General features: G+C 52.7%; 1 protein-coding gene across 1 annotated transcript; it reads left to right on the plus strand.

Moving 5' to 3' along the window:
* The first annotated feature begins 1,313 nt into the window (after positions 1-1,313).
* On the plus strand, positions 1,314-5,543 carry LOC148671987 (fibrinogen-like protein 1-like protein). Its single transcript, XM_088631794.1, has 3 exons — positions 1,314-1,584; positions 3,714-3,866; positions 4,738-5,543. The coding sequence occupies exons 1-3, from the start codon at positions 1,578-1,580 to the stop codon at positions 5,352-5,354; spliced, it is 777 nt and encodes a 258-aa protein (XP_088487920.1). The 5' UTR covers positions 1,314-1,577; the 3' UTR covers positions 5,355-5,543.
* The last annotated feature ends 10,967 nt before the right edge of the window (positions 5,544-16,510 follow it).

Consider the following 16,510-nt stretch of genomic DNA (forward strand, 5'->3'; position numbering starts at 1 on the left):
GCGATTGAGCCGTTCCCAGAACCGATAAGTTATCGCTGGATTGGCTGCCTCTCTGACCTGACGCCCGGGGTGAGTTTCAGAGGTTCACCTGCTCGCTGCTGGTGTGTCCAGTCACGAGACGCACTGCAGGAACGCTCGGGTGTTTTGTGGGTTTTTATATATATATACAGTCTGTGGTGTCAGGTGTTGAATTTGCTGTTAAAAATATATATCATTCATGTTGTGCAGTTTCTGGCTGGAGAGCTGGTGTTACACTACTAGTTTATTACAAAATGCCTGTCAGTCGTCATGGCAGATTGTTCCCCCCTCCTGCCCCCCTCTGTGTACAGTAGAGCCTCTTGTCCTGACTCACTGGGCTGTCCAAACACAGGACAGCCCAGTGAGATCAGGGTAAAAACACAGGACAGCCCAGTGAGATCAGGGTAAAAACACAGGACAGCCTAGTGAGATCAGGGTAAAAACACAGTAGAGCCCAGTGAGATCAGGGTAAAAACAGTAGAGCCCAGTGAGATCAGGGTAAAAACACAGGACAGCCCAGTGAGATCAGGGTAAAAACACAGGACAGCGCAGTACAGCCCAGTGAGATCAGGGTAAAAGAGAGAGAGGCTCAGGTTAGCTGTGGGACTTCAGCACAGAGGCGGAGGTTGATCGGGGGGGGTTCTCATCAAAAGGTCAACAACAGGGCTGGGCAGCTCGTTCCCCCCTCCCACCCCTCTCTGTGTACAGTAGAGCCTCCTGTCCTGACTGGAGGAGCTCACCCAGCTGTGTCTGGAGAGAAGCCAGGGTATCAGCTTGTTCCCCCCTCCCACCCCTCTCTGTGTACAGTAGAGCCTCCTGTCCTGACTGGAGGAGCTCACCCAGCTGTGTCTGGAGAGAAGCCAGGGTATCAGCTTGTTCCCCCCTCCCACCCCTCTCTGTGTACAGTAGAGCCTCCTGTCCTGACTGGAGGAGCTCACCCAGCTGTGTCTGGAGAGAAGCCAGGGTATCAGCTTGTTCCCCTCTCCCACCCCTCTCTGTGTACAGTAGAGCCTCCTGTCCTGACTGGAGGAGCTCACCCAGCTGTGTCTGGAGTGAAGCCAGGGTATCAGCTTGTTCCCCTCTCCCACCCCTCTCTGTGTACAGTAGAGCCCCCTGTCCTGACTGGAGGAGCTCACCCAGCTGTGTCTGGAGAGAAGCCAGGGTATCAGCTTGTTCCCCTCTCCCGCCCCCCTCTGTGTACAGCAGAGCCCCGAGAGGCTCTTCCTCTCCGCAGACCTGAGGGTCTCCTGGGGTTCAGGGAGAGTCGGACTGGGGGTCTCTGCGGGGTGACCCGAGACCCGGAGGAGCCCGTCCGTGGGGAGTCTGCGTGGTCTCTGGCTCCAGGTGCTCCAGGAAGCTCTCCGGCTGATTTCCCGTCAGGAACGTTCTGGGGGCCGGAAGAGGCCGGCGTTCCCGGACGGCGCAGATAAGGCGGCGTGGTGACCTTCGAGCTCGGTCCCGCCCTCGGCCGGGCCTATAAAGCGGGCCGGGCCGGACTGGGGCTCAAGCGACTCGGGACGAGAGAGAGAGAGAGAGAGAGAAGACTGCGACGCTCTGCCATGATGGGTGAGTCTCTCTGTGTGGAGTCTGCATGTTCTCTCCCACTTCTGGCACGGGCCTCTGGGAGAACTGGCCCTTGTGTGTCGCTGCCTGAGTGTCTGTGTGTGTATCAGTGTGTGAGCATCTCTGTGTGTGAGTGTGTGTGTGTCTCTGTGTGTATCAGTGAGTGTGTGTGTGTATCAGTGTGTGTCTGTCTGTATATTATCTGTGTGTGTGTCTCTCTGTCTGTGTATATCAGCGTGTGAGTGTCTGTGTGTGTCTCTGTGTATATCAGTGTATGAGTGTGTGTGTGTGTCTCTGTCTGTATATTATCAGTGTGTGAGTGAGTGTATGTCTCTGTGTATATTAGTGTGTGTGTCTCTGTGTATATCAGTGTGTGAGCGTCTCTGTGTGTGAGTGTGTGTGTATCAGTAAGTGAGTGTGTGTGTCTCTGTCTGTGTATATCAGTGAGTGTCTGTGTGTCTGTCTGTATATTATCTGTGTGTGTCACTCTGGCTGTATATTATCAGTGTGTGAGTGAGTGTGTCTCTCTGTGTATATCAGTGTGTGAGTGTCTGTGTGTCTCTGTCTGTGAATATCAGTGTGTGAGTGTGTGTGTGTCTCTGTGTATATCAGTGTGTGAGTGTGTGTGTGTCTCTGTGTATATCAGTGTGTGAGTGTGTGTGTGTCTCTGTGTATATCAGTGTGTGAGTGTCTGTGTGTCTCTGTCTGTGAATATCAGTGTGTGAGTGTGTGTGTGTCTCTGTGTATATCAGTGTGTGAGTGTGTGTGTGTCTCTGTGTATATCAGTGTGTGAGTGTCTGTGTGTCTCTGTCTGTGTATATCAGTGAGTGAGTGTGTGTGTGTCTCTGTCTGTGAATATCAGTGAGTGTCTGTGTGTCTGTCTGTTTATTATCTGAGTGTGTGTCACTCTGGCTGTATATTATCAGTGTTTGTGTGTGTGTGTTCCTGGCTGTACTTTATCAGTGTGTGTGTCTGTGTCTCTATCTGTGTATATCAGTGTGTGAGTGTCTGTGTGTCTGTGTATATCAGTGTGTGAGTGTCTGTCTCTATCTGTGTATATCAGTGTGTGAGTGTCTGTGTGTCTGTGTATATCAGTGTGTGTGTCTGTCTGTATATTATCTGAGTGTGTGTCACTCTGGCTGTATATTATCAGTGTTTGTGTGTGTGTGTGTTTCTGGCTGTACATTATCAGTGTGTGTGTCTGTCTGTGTATATCAGTGTTTGTGTGTGTGTGTCTCTGTCTGTGTATATCAGTGTGTGAGTGAGTGTGTGTCTCTGTCTGTGTATATCAGTGTGTGAGTGAGTGTGTGTCTGTGTATATCAGTGTGTGAGTGAGTGTGTGTCTCTGTCTGTGTATATCAGTGTGTGAGTGTCTGTCTCTGTCTGTGTATATCAGTGAATGAGTGTGTGTCTCTATCTGTGTATATCAGTGTGTGAGTGTCTGTGTGTCTGTGTATATCAGTGTGTGAGTGTCTGTCTCTATCTGTGTATATCAGTGTGTGAGTGTCTGTGTGTCTGTGTATATCAGTGTGTGTGTCTGTCTGTATATTATCTGAGTGTGTGTCACTCTGGCTGTATATTATCAGTGTTTGTGTGTGTGTGTGTTTCTGGCTGTACATTATCAGTGTGTGTGTCTGTCTGTGTATATCAGTGTTTGTGTGTGTGTGTCTCTGTCTGTGTATATCAGTGTGTGAGTGAGTGTGTGTCTCTGTCTGTGTATATCAGTGTGTGAGTGAGTGTGTGTCTGTGTATATCAGTGTGTGAGTGAGTGTGTGTCTCTGTCTGTGTATATCAGTGTGTGAGTGTCTGTCTCTGTCTGTGTATATCAGTGAATGAGTGTGTGTCTCTATCTGTGTATATCAGTGTGTGAGTGTCTGTGTGTCTGTGTATATCAGTGAATGAGTGTGTGTCTCTGTCTGTGTATATCAGTGTGTGTCTCTGTCTGTGTATATCAGTGTGTGTGTCTGTGTGTCTGTGTATATCAGTGTGTGAGTGTCACTCCGTTAATCACTCCTCCCCGGCTGTGCGCTCAGGGTTCGATTTCCCTGCTGTGTCCGAGCTCTTTCCCCCTGAAGTCCGGCCTCTGCCCCACAAGCAGGAGCTGCTGCCTCACCCCCCCCCCCCTCTCCTAGATACCGTGAGGACCCTGCTGTTGGCCGCGGCGTGCCTGACCGCGCTGGCGACCTCTGAACCCCCGGCGCCGGCCGAGCCCGACATCGGGAACGCCCAGCAGCTCAACGTCTCCCTGGCAAGCGTGCTGAACCTGAGCGCGGTGAACTTGAGAAGTAAGTGGGTTGCCGATTGCTTTGGCCTAGAAATGCTGGCCCCTCCTCCCCCCGCAGGCGAGACCAGCCGCGCCCCGAGCTGCCGATCGCCTCCTCCTGAGCGCGCCTCCGCAGGCGAGACCGGCCGCCCCCCGAGCTGCCGATCGCCTCCTCCTGAGCGCGCCTCCGCAGGCGTGACCAGCCGCGCCCCGAGCTGCCGATCGCCTCCTCCTGAGCGCGCCTCCGCAGGCGAGACCGGCCGCCCCCCGAGCTGCCGATCGCCTCCTCCTGAGCGCGCCTCCGCAGGCGAGACCGGCCGCCCCCCGAGCTGCCGATCGCCTCCTCCTGAGCGCGCCTCCGCAGGCGAGACCGGCCGCGCCCCGAGCTGCCGATCGCCTCCTCCTGAGCGCGCCTCCGCAGGCGAGACCGGCCGCCCCCCGAGCTGCCGATCGCCTCCTCCTGAGCGCGCCTCCGCAGGCGTGACCAGCCGCGCCCCGAGCTGCCGATCGCCTCCTCCTGAGCGCGCCTCCGCAGGCGAGACCAGCCGCCCCCCGAGCTGCCGATCGCCTCCTCCTGAGCGCGCCTCCGCAGGCGAGACCGGCCGCCCCCCGAGCTGCCGATCGCCTCCTCCTGAGCGCGCCTCCGCAGGCGAGACCGGCCGCCCCCCGAGCTGCCGATCGCCTCCTCCTGAGCGCGCCTCCGCAGGCGAGACCGGCCGCCCCCCGAGCTGCCGATCGCCTCCTCCTGAGCGCGCCTCCGCAGGCGAGACCAGCCGCCCCCCGAGCTGCCGATCGCCTCCTCCTGAGCGCTCCTCCGCAGGCGAGACCGGCCGCCCCCCGAGCTGCCGATCGCCTCCTCCGGAGCGCGCCTCACGCCCCCCCTCCCCCCGCAGGCACCCCCACCGACTGCAGCAGCCTCCCGGCCAACAGCGTCAGCGGCGTGTACGTGGTGCAGCCCGTGGGCGGGCCCAACCTGATGGTGTACTGCGTGATCAAGGGCCGGGACCGGTGGACGGTGATCCAGAGGAACTCCGCCGCCACCACGCTGGCCTGGGACCAGACCTGGGCCGCCTACAAGACGGGCTTCGGCAGCTTGAGCGGCGACCACTGGCTGGGCAACGAGTACATCCACCTGCTGACCGCGCAGCGCACCTACAAGGTCCGCTTCGCGCTCGTGGACTCCTCGGGCCGGGAGAGCGTGGCCGACTACGACACCTTCCGCGTGGAGGCGGAGGGCCAGGGCTACGCCCTGCGGCTGGGCCAGCACTCGGGCAGCGCCGCCAACCGGCTGCAGGTGGGCAGCACCTCCGGCCTGCAGGACAACATGAAGTTCTCCACGCGCGACCGCGACCAGGACCTGACCAGCTCCAACTGCGCCTCCTCGCACGGCGGCGGCTTCTGGTTCAACAGCTGCTACTCCGCCCACCTGAACCGCCGCGGGGCGCTGTACTGGGACGGCAACGTGCAGGCCTCCACCATCATGATCGCGCCCACCGACATCTGCCACTAGGGGGCTCCACACACACACACACACACACACACACACACACACACACGCTGATTAATCACACAGCGGATACCCACAGCCAGGGGGCGCCACTGTGACAACACCAGGGCCACACACACACACACACACACTGATGTCTCAGACGGGACAAGAGGTTTCTGGAGCTGCTGAATAAAAGTTGTGCTTCCCAGAGATGAGCGCGTCTGTGTTTTTTTTCTGCTCTGGGCAGCGGCACGGCCACCACCTGACTGCGCGTGGGCCCCCAGAGCGACCCTGTTCACTGTCCCCCCGCTTGTGCGATGCACAAAGAGCTCTCCAGTCTGCTCTAGACACCACCATCGAGTCGGTTTTCACTGCTGTTTATTTAGGAATAAACTAGTAGATAAACTAACCCTAACCCGAACGCTGACAGGTGGATAATGTTAAAATGTCGCACGATGGCCAGAGTAGGTCCGTTTTCTAACGTAAGGGCTCCGTCGCACGTGAAACAAGTGCAGTTTATTGCTCCCAGTCCCCCACACCAGAGAACACAACTCCCGAAAGAAACCAAACTGATTCCTCAGATGAAGATACACCCTCCTTCTTGCGTTGTCTCTGTCTTCAGTCGCACTACCTGCCCTAACAGCCAGCCCCAGGATCGATCTGACCGGTTTCTCTGCCTGTGGTCTAGGGCCTCTGCTCTATCCACCTGCAGAAAGATGCTGAGCGTCCGCCCGGGCCCACTCACACCTCTGGGTCCCGCTGGCCGGATCTTCGCAAGGCCCTGTTGGGTCTGATCTTACCGGGTGTCGCTGAAACGGGGCAGAGGATATGGGTCGAACGTCGATACCGCCTCGAGCTTCCGAAAATCCCCACACACCCGTGGAGAAGCCTCTCTCTGTGGCACGATCGCCATGGGGCTGCTCCGTTCACTAGTCGATGGTTCGGTAACCCCTCAGTCTCTCGTCGCTTGAATCTCTGTCTGTAAGGGTCCAATTCATCTCTCTGGCACAGAGCGAAACCCTGTCGGTTTCGGTTCACAGCAAATTCAACACACAACACCACAGACTGCGTATCCTCTTGTCTCTTGTCTCTTTAGACAATGTCCGCCTGGAATTTCCTGCCCTTAAACATGTTGGTATATCTCTGCAGCAGAACACAGCAGGAGCCTGGTTCAGGTCTTAGACTGAAGCTAACCCCCTTGGCTTTGAGGGTGGACAGTCACATTTCTGATATGTCTTAACGTATGGAAAAAACAGCAGGCGGAAATGTTGTTTTGGTCTTCAGAAGTCAGAATTTTCAGTTTTAGGCCTGTCAGGGTCCTGGGAATGATGTGAAGACCTTGTTCTAGGTGACTACTAGCTTGGATACAAATCAGGGATCAAATGGATCAATTAGAAAAAATTCTACATCCTGTTTTGTGAAGACTGGACCTGGAATGAAAAATATTGGAAGAACAATATTGAAAATAATAACAATAAAAACCTTTAGACACTGCTAGAGAGCCTTTATCTGCTGTTAGGCAAGGAAAAAACACCTCAGAGTTGCCGTCTGGTGTGAAAAAAGAAGTACTGATAAGAAACTGATAAGAAACCGATCGATTACCCCTTCTGAGTCAATGATTGACAGCTGAAAGGCGGGCGGAACACAGCCTGAGGCTTCCAGAGGAAGTCTCACCCCCTCAGGCCTCTGAATGGCTGGAAACACAGTGAATGACGGCACTGTTGACCAATCAGATCGCCTGATCTCTGGCGGCCCTGCTTCAAACACGTACTACAGAGTTGATAGCGTGCAGGTGTGGAGATGAGCTGGTCTGGGTACTCTGGATATATATCAGCTTCGGAATAAGGTAAAAACATGGGATATATATATATATTTTGCTGGGTTTTGCTTTTGCGGTCTGGCTTATTGATTGCCTTATCGATGCATATTGGAAGTTTGAAAGTGCCTCATCGGATAGAAAGTGACTTTGTGATCGATTGTCTTGTTTTTTTTTTAAAAAGAAACATGTTTTATTAAAGGTCCGTTTGTCCTTTTTCGAGTGATAAGATGGTTTTGTGGTTTTGTTGGTAAAAAACGATGAAAAATGAAAGGTGGATATCGATTCCCCCCGCGGACGTGCACGACCACGCTGGGGACAGCACACGCGTGGCCCTGTGGGGGGTCCGATGTGGTTTTGTGAAAAACAGTTTTTACACTTTCCGACTGATAAAAGCTTGTCTGTAAAGGGCTTGTGGTTTCGGTGATGTGAGACGAGGTGTTTTTATCACACACGGATATTCTTGTCTGTATCTTCGCAAGGGAAACACAGAAAGCCTTCAGACCAAACGCATCTTAAAGAGCCCGACTTGTGAAATGTCCCCAGCCTCCACATCAAGCTGTCAGTGAGCTCTTTCTCTCTGTTTAAACCTGTGTGATGACACTCTGCCTGGACCCACAGGGTCACAGCGAGAGAAATACAGCCCCTATATCACCAGAGGAAGAGCAGAGCAGCACAGTCTCCATCACCTGATTGCTGATTATGCATTATGTCCTGTTTTCATCCAGGTGAGGCTCAGCTATACTCACAATACTGCTGAGAGATTCAAGTGTTCTCAGTAAAAACAGCTCCCATGATGTGCAAACTGCTTGTTTACACACAGAGAGGACTGACACAGCTCTGCGTTGTCAATCTTTTTCCCACTGTGCACTGGGGCAGTAGCATTTAAACCACAGTACCCACAGTGCTGCAAGCGAGTGTTTCACACACTAAACAGCTCCTCTGACCTTTCCCAGCCTTGTGTTGGCCTGTGAAACCTTTCTTTATCTTTTTAATGATGTTTCAAGATGGCACCATTAGACAGGTGGTACATGGGGATAGGGGGGTGCTCTTCAAGCACAACACCCACAGTGTCTTCAAGTTCAAGTTTATTGTCATCCTACTCATAGATGGGTATATGGTATAACGAAATGCGATGTAGCGAGCTCTCAGACGCTTCATAGTACAAAAAAACAACAATACACTTGTATAATAAAAGAAAGACAGAGACGACAGGTAGCAGGTAATGTGCAAAACAACATCAGATGTGCAGAAACATGCATCAACAGAATGAAATAAAGGACAGAAATGCTGGGGGGGTGAGATTCTTGACATGTGAGGTAGATTTCACTGTGTGTTTGAGTTTTTGGTCAGAGAGAAGGCACTGTGAGGTTCAGATCACAGGTGAGAGAGGCTGGGAGTTTAATGGTTTGACAGTGCAGGGGTAAAAACTGTCTCTGAGTCTGGTAGTCCAGCTCGAATCCTCCGGTACCGTTTTCCAGATGGTAGAGGGTCATACAGTCTGTACCTGGGGTGTGTGGGGTCTCTGATGATGCTTAGAGCTTTCCTCGAGCACCGTCTGTCATAAATGTCCTGTAGTGCTGGTTTCACTGGTTTCAGTGTGCGGGGAGGAGAAACACAGTGATGTGGTCTGTGTCCACAGTGGGGGAGGGGTACGGCCTCTGAGCATTCTGAATGTTGGTGTAAACGTGGTCCAGAGTGCTTTCTCCTCTCGGTGGGAAGGAGACTTGCTGGTATGGTATTTCGGGAGAAGGGAGTTGAGATTTGTAGGATTGAAGACGATGAAGGCTGTCGGGATGTGCAGACTCCTGCTGATTGCAGTGCACAGTACCTCCAGAGCCTCTCTGCCCTTAGTCAGGGTGGATGTAGATGGCAGTCAGAAACCGTCTGAACAGTAAACTGCTACATCTGTTTTTACAACTGTTTTGTGCAATATGCCAGGGACTTGTGCAATACAACTTTTTGTGTACTGTTCTGGACTGTGAGTAACTCTTCCTAGTGCCCTTCTCACTGTACTGATTGTGTTATTGTATTATCATTATTATTGTATCATTCGTCACACTGTGGCTGTGTTGTCTGTGTTTAGCTGCTGTGGCCCTGCGATTCCCCTCACGGGATCAATCAAGTATCTCTCTGTAAGAAGTGTTAAACGCCCTGGGCGGATGAAAGGGGTGGCAGTTGATCATGAGGAATTCCAGAGTGGGTGATGGTACTGTAGATGTGTCGCACCACGTGTTCATTAAAAAGCACACTGCCCCACCTCTGGGTTTGCCAGACTCTCTAGTCCTGTCCTGTAATACTGTCTTCTCGCCGTGTTTCGGTGAGAATAAAAGCCCGGCACTCTCTAGTCTTTCAGTCTGAGATCGCCGAGTTTGTTGTCGAGGGAAATGGGGGGTGTGTGGGTGGTGTGTGTTGTGTAGGGTGTGGGGTGTGTGTCCATGTCCATCCGTGTCCCATCCACTGGGTTGAGCACTACGGGGTCTTGAGGTTTGTAGGGACTCCTATCGGCTGGGTTCCTTGCCTCAGAAATCCAGGAGGATCCCTTGTCTTGAGATCAACCGAAGGCACCGCATGGTGTGGAGAAACAAAATGGGTGAGACACAGACAAAAACAATTGCAACGTGGTTGTCTACTTACTTACCCACTTGATATCTGTTTCGGGACCTCCTAAAGAATTCGATCACTCAGGATCGAGAAACACTACAGAGACGATGTAGGAGACGATAGCATCGTTCAAGATGCTTGTAGGTATGGGGCATCCTTAATAAGGTCTGACATACAGTACGTATTTCCACAAGTTAGGGGCTGTGTGTCTAAATGCTCTGCTACCTGCTGTTAGTGTAATCTGTTCACTGATCTAGACCGCATCCTAGACAGCCAACGCCACAATCTTACTGGAGGAAAAGGATCACTTCGGTCCCCAAGCCTGGAGATGTACATGGTGTGATTCAATGATGGGATTGATTGTGTCCGGTTGTTCCTGTTACAATCCTTGTAGCACTGTGCCCTGTCTGAAGGTGGACAGGGTACTGTTTGGGAACCTAACAATGAGGAATCACGCTAGACACACCTCTGTTTGATAGAAGCCAGTGTTCTTTGATCTTTCTGACAGCGGAGTGGCATTTCTTGATCAATCTGTCTGTCTAGGATGGATCCAGTTTCAGCTGGAAACACGCTTTCACAGAGATCATGTCATGGTGACATACTGTCGATTTACAATTCCTTGCACTACTACTGTGATGTTAACACTGTGTAGTTAGTGATCGTGTTTAAAAGGGACTGTGTTGTGTTACGATGAATGTATTACGATTTTTACTGTTTTCATACAGACTTGGTTTGGTTTCTAACAAATGGTTTCTAGCGATTTTGTGTTCTAGTGTCTGAAAGTTGACTCTAACCCCAGAGAATTTTTTTGGGGGGGATATTGAAACTTGTACTTGCGTGTCTTTTGGAGGCGAATCCTGCTGAGAACAGGCTGACGGTCTTCTTGAGTTTCCAGCGTGGCTGTTATGTCCTGCCCAGGAGTAGGGGTGGGTGCTCGCTCGTCAGCAGTGCCTGGAATAGAAACCCCTAAGGAGGGTTACGAACTGCAAAGGATCCGAGGAGTGTAAACGGGTCACAGATCAAGATCGAAGTATTTGCAGAATTCGCCCGATCTCTCTTAATCACACTCCTTTTTCTTCTTTTGTGCTTTCACAGCAAGACTCTTTTCGAGAAACACCCTCCACAATGCCAAACCAGGTCTCAACATGACCGTTAGTGTGTGCTGCCTCTGACGTTGCTCTGTCTCTTTCGCTGTCTGGAGCAGATCTTGCCAGGTCACCCCACAAACTTCCCCTCCACAGAGGAAATAATGCCCTGTGTCTTTGCTACAGAAATCTGCTGATGTCTTCGCACAAACAGGGGTTCACTCTGTAGTCATGCTGTCCTAGCGCGGATGTGCCGTCTCCAGAAATACCTCTAAACTTCACGGCGAGAGGAGAGCAGCCCCTCATCTCTGGGAGCAGTACCTCGCCTGTGACTCGGACTCCTGCTTCCTCTTCCATCTGGCCTGGCAGCGTTGTTTTGAGAAATGCAGGCGTTCGGGAGGCAGCCCCCAGGTTGGACTTCAGTTGTGAGCCTCCTGCTTGAGAGCTCGTGTGTTTGAAAACAGTTTTGGCTGTATGTTGTGGGACATCATTCATCAGAGGAGCAGGACATGTGGATGTCGCGTGGATTCAGTGGTTTTCTTGAGCTCGATAATGACATCGACGTGCGCCGGGTCTGACAACCTGCAGGGGTCTCCCAGCTCTTCTATACGGTCAGGAGAAAGTTGGTTTCACAATCCGAGCGCTTGTCCTGTTCTGTGAGGTGTGATTAGCTCTCGTCCTGCTCTGTCTTGCTCCAGGTTCTGTCCTTTGAGAGGCAGCAGACTATCTGTCCGCTGTGTCCTGTTTGTGGGTGCTCTTCCTGTCTTTTATTACGCAGCGTGAAGCCTCTGGAGCTGCTAGAGCAGCTCAGCTTTACGGCATCTTAGCGTGACTTGTGTTTGAGGCTGGATGAACAGCCCCCAGCGACAGCTCTCACAGTGAGCTCCAGGGCGATACTGGATACATGTCCCACTTCAGCCACACTCAGAGTTGTGCTGGTTTGCAGGATGGCACAGGAAAAGGTTGTTTTTTTTTCCCTTATTGCTTGAGAGACGGCCTTGATGACGAAGGTGCAGAGCGGTGGACATCCAGATTGCCTTGGCAGACTTCTGTGGACGTGTCCCCATCGAAGGCAGGAAGACCACTGTGAGTCGGGGCCCAGCTGTAGAGCCAGCCTTGTGTGTAGCGACTACGCTGTCAGACACTGGTAACGGAGGTGTTTTCCCCACCTCTGGGTGACGCCCGACCGTAGGACCGAATTCTTTGGTTTCTGGGTAAAGACTCACTTTCTCCTCCGTCTCGAGAGGGGCGGTGAGAATCCGCGTGAAGACAGGCCGCACACGTGTCTGTCTGTCTGTCTGCGGAGCCCGCCCCTGTCCCGGAGGACGGACAGTGTTTTCGTTACTGTGTGCGTCGTCTGTCGTTCAGTCACGGCGAAGGCGTCTGCTGCTCCTGACGTGCCAGTGGCCTAGAGAAACCTGCTCAGCTGCCTGACTCCTTCTGGGAGGGCACGGGCGGTCTTCTGACGACAATGTCGAAACGTTGTCCCCCTCTCACTGTGCTGTTTGCCCTCCTGTACAAGATGTCGTCACTGCCCCTTGGGTGTGTCTTGTTGTCATCGTGTGTCTTACGTCACAGGCGGCTTCCTCTTCCTGAACTCGCTGTATAAGGTCTGGGTCCGCGCTCGTCTTGGTTTGGAGGCGCCGTTCGGACGTACCTGGAAGGTTTCAGGCCCAGACCTGATCTTCCTTGCTCCCCTCTTTATCTCGGGGTGACGTCCCAGACAGGCTGGGGAATACTCACTGTGCTCTTGGGGCGTTTGTTCGGATTGTTTCTCCTTCAGACGCGTCACCGCTGTCTGTGCTGTTGCCCGCGCATCTGCCGATGAGCTCCCGAGCTCGGACTGCCATCATCTGGTCTGGACTCCTCAGCGATACTCTCCCCCTTCTGCGCCCTGAGTCCCTGCTAACCGTCTCCTGCTGCCGGGGCAGTCCCCCCCAAGGACTCTGGTTGACACCGTTGACCACAAAGTCATGCCGCCTAACTGCTTTCTTTGAGCACGTTCCCAGCTCCGCCAGCCCTCCCACCCCCCCGTCACGCGTGACATCGCCACCGCTCCGAGGAAGTGGAAGTGGAAACGTCACGGAGGTCCAGCGCCCAGGGGGGGGGTGCGTCGGTGTTTCATTTCTGAGGGAGCCGATCTGTTGATGTGGCCTCAGGGCGCAGGGCAGCGCAGATCAACCCGCGGGTTCATAACGACCAGCGCCGCCGCAGGTGTTGATCCACCAGGCGCTACTGTATATTATAATAATAATAATAATAATAATAATAATAATAATTGCTTACACTTATATAGCGCTTTTCTGGACACTCCACTCAAAGGTCTTTACAGGTCCTGGGGATCCCACTACCACCACCAGTGTGCAGCCCCACCTGGATGACGCCCCAGTCCTCTCCCCACACACCAGCTCTCAGTGGGGAGGAGAGCAGAGTGATGAAGCCAATTCATAGAGGGGGGTTATTAGGAGGCCATGACTGGTAAGGGCCAATGGGAAATTTGGCCAGGACACTGGGGTAACACCCTTACTCTTCTCGAGAGACACCCTGGGATTGTTCATGACCACAGAGAGTCAGGACCTCGGTTTGACGTCTCATCCGCAGGACGGCGCCTGTTTACGGTCCAGTGTCCCCGTCACTATACTGGGGCAGCAGGACCCACACAGAGCGCAGGGTGAGAGCGCCCCCTGCTGGCCTCACTCACACCTCTTCCACTACTGTATATAAACCACCCAGACCCGCTGCCCGCTGCGCGGCGGTATTGAGCCTGAACCTCGCTCCCTGGTGAAGAGCCGCCCAGGAAGCGAGACGATAATGTCATTTTCGTGTTTTCGGATGTTTTTGCAAACTATGCAGTCTGTTGTCGTGAAGTTGGCTTTGTGCTCGAATGTGTATAAGGATGCCGCCTGTCCTTGGTCAGTAAGATTCGGAAAGCTGGCTGTACGCCCAGAACGTGAAAAGAACTACCTGTTGTCCAGTCTGCAACGTAGATAGAATGAACTGGCAGGTGTCGCTGTGTTCAGAGTGTGTCATCGTAGCTCTTTGTGTTTTAAGGTATAAAGCATCATCTTCAGCTACTGATTTTTTCAGACTTCCATATGCGTACGAATAAAGGGACTTCTGCTTCACAGACACCTGAACTTTGTCATTTGTTTGACGCTGCACTGCTGACTGAGCTCCTCACCTCCTCTTCCCTGGTTTCCTGGATATCAATCCATCTCTCTCCTCTCCACTACGATTGTTCTCCTGTCTCGATCGCCACTCGCCCCTGCGTCTGTGCGGGATCCGCGGGCCTCTTCACTGAGCGGTCCTGACTATTGATCATCTCTCTCCTCTCCACTACGATTGTTCTCCTGTCTCGATCGCCACTCGCCCCTGCGTCTGTGCGGGATCCCCAGGCCTCTTCACTGAGCGGTCCTGACTATCGATCATCTCTCTCCTCTCCACTACGATTGTTCTCCTGTCTCGATCGCCACTCACCCCTGCGTCTGTGTGGGATCCGCGGGCCTCTTCACTGAGCAGTCCTGATGGTCACCACATTAAAAAAAAACTAGAAAGGAAGTATGTTTTTCTTTAAAAAAAATCCCCCAATTTTTTTTTTTAAGTCAACATATCTGGGTTATTTTGGCAAGCTTTTGAAAAATGGCCAAGTTTGTGTGGGTATGATTGTAGAAAATCACATCAGAACTGAATCTGGCTCCGTGGCCAAAACGTTGTGGTTTCTTTCTTCTCTTTTCAGCAGGGAATAAACCTCTCACTTGTTCCTGGGAGATTACTGTGTGTCAATAAGGTGAGATCACTGTATTGGCCAGATACAGTTTCTTGCATGACGAATGTGTCTTTTCGCAGACCCCAGCTTGCTCTCCATGAGCCACACAGACAGGGAGAGAGAATCTGGGGGTCAGAGCGCAGGATCAGCCGTTTATACGGCGCCCCTGGAGCAGTTGGGGTGCAGGGTCTTGCTCAGGGGCCCAGTGGAGTAGGATTCCTCTGCCGGCCGTGGGATTTGAACCCGCAACCTTCCAGTCACAGGCGCAGATCCTGAGCCACAGAGCCGCCACTCCGCTCCATCAGTCATGACAGGGACTAGTGAGCAGGAAGGGTCAGTCTCGCCTGCGGTGAGCCCAGGGGTTTGCAGCAACATGGTGATTTTGTGCTTAATAAATAATTTGTGAAATGTTGTGATTCTGGAAATGAATTAATCTGGTTACGAAGACTGAATAGTCGGTGTGAGAAACTGGGACTGCAGTTCCCCTTGATTCCCCACTTCCTGTTTAGCGAAGGAGTTTCTAGCTCAGTCGGCAACAAAGGTCACAGCCCGGACTCTGTCACTGTAAATGTTGTTTCTCACTTCTTATCTTAAAGTTCTTATCTTGAGCTTTCTGATCAACCTGCTGCTCTCTTTGATCTAGAATTCCCTGTCTTCCCCCCCACGTAATATTAATTAATCATTAATAATTAAATAGCTTACACTTCTATAGCGCTGTTCTGGGCACTCCACTCCGAAGACCCTCGCTTCCTGGTTTTTAAACTTCCTTCTGACCAATCGCCTTGCGCCAGACGGTCAGGTGACAGGGGAATGCGAAAGGGAGAGGGGGCGTCTTCCGCCGCACTGCCTTGTGGGAAATGTAGTCCAGGCTGGGTCCGCCATCTTGTGGGAGTCCCCTCTGTCTCTCTTTCCTGCGGAGCGATTACAGGGTCTAAATCTTCAGGGGTCTGTTATCTTCATTTTCCCCGAGTTGTAGTATCTGGAATGGGTTTTTTATGGATTGTGCATCTGTACTGAAATTTGTCCCCACTCATCAGCTTTGGGATGACAGATTCTGTCCACTGCATAAGAAACCGGCTTTTTTGCTCTTTTCTGCTTATGAAACACGCTCCGAATGCAAACCACACACCACGAACACAACGGAAAGGATCAGGCCACTTCAAACATGTTCAGGGGACAGGAAAGTTGTTAGAGAGGTGAATGGGATTGCTGAAACATTCCCAGCCCGTTGAACGTTTGTCAGACAGGCTGAGTCAGGTGGGTGTCTCTCGGGTTGGAAACACAGCTCTTCCAGTAAGAACAAACAGCCAGGTGGTCTGTCCTCCACCCTGGACATGGTGTTAAATTCGCCGTTCGTTCCTTACGGGCGCAGGCAGCACTGCCCTGCCACACGGGAAGGGGAAGCTCGTCAGCTGACACGAGTCAGACCAGATGGCACCGGTTCGCGACCCATGCACAGCTCAGCTGCGTCGCGGGTGTCTCAGAGTATGCCAGCTCGACTGCTGTAAAAGTATTAAAAACACCGCCATACCTCTTGGCTGAACTCCGAGTGTCACTGATATTCAGCAGGCGAGAGGTTTATTCCTGCTAAGAAGAGATGGAGGAAGACACAGCTTCTCCAGCTGGTTTACAGCCCTGGTGCGTCTGTTCCCCTCTAGACGGATGTGTCCAGGCCACAGGGAAACTGGGCGGAGGCGCTTAAACTGGGCTTGTCCCACCATGCTGCTGTTTCCCCCGTCTGGCCACGGGCCTTTCGCACTTTGAGGGGGTGGAGCTGGTCAACTCGCTCCAGCTTTGTGTTTGGGAAACCCCAGGGAATTCCATACCATAGTCCGATCCCGCGGGAGCCCCGAGTGATTCTGGTTTGGGTAAGCTAAGGGCCAATGAGCTTCACGAGACCAGGGGG

The sequence above is a fragment of the Lepisosteus platostomus genome, chromosome 5 (assembly GCF_059453375.1).
Source record: "Lepisosteus platostomus isolate fLepPlt1 chromosome 5, fLepPlt1.hap1, whole genome shotgun sequence".
NCBI lineage: Eukaryota > Metazoa > Chordata > Actinopteri > Semionotiformes > Lepisosteidae > Lepisosteus > Lepisosteus platostomus.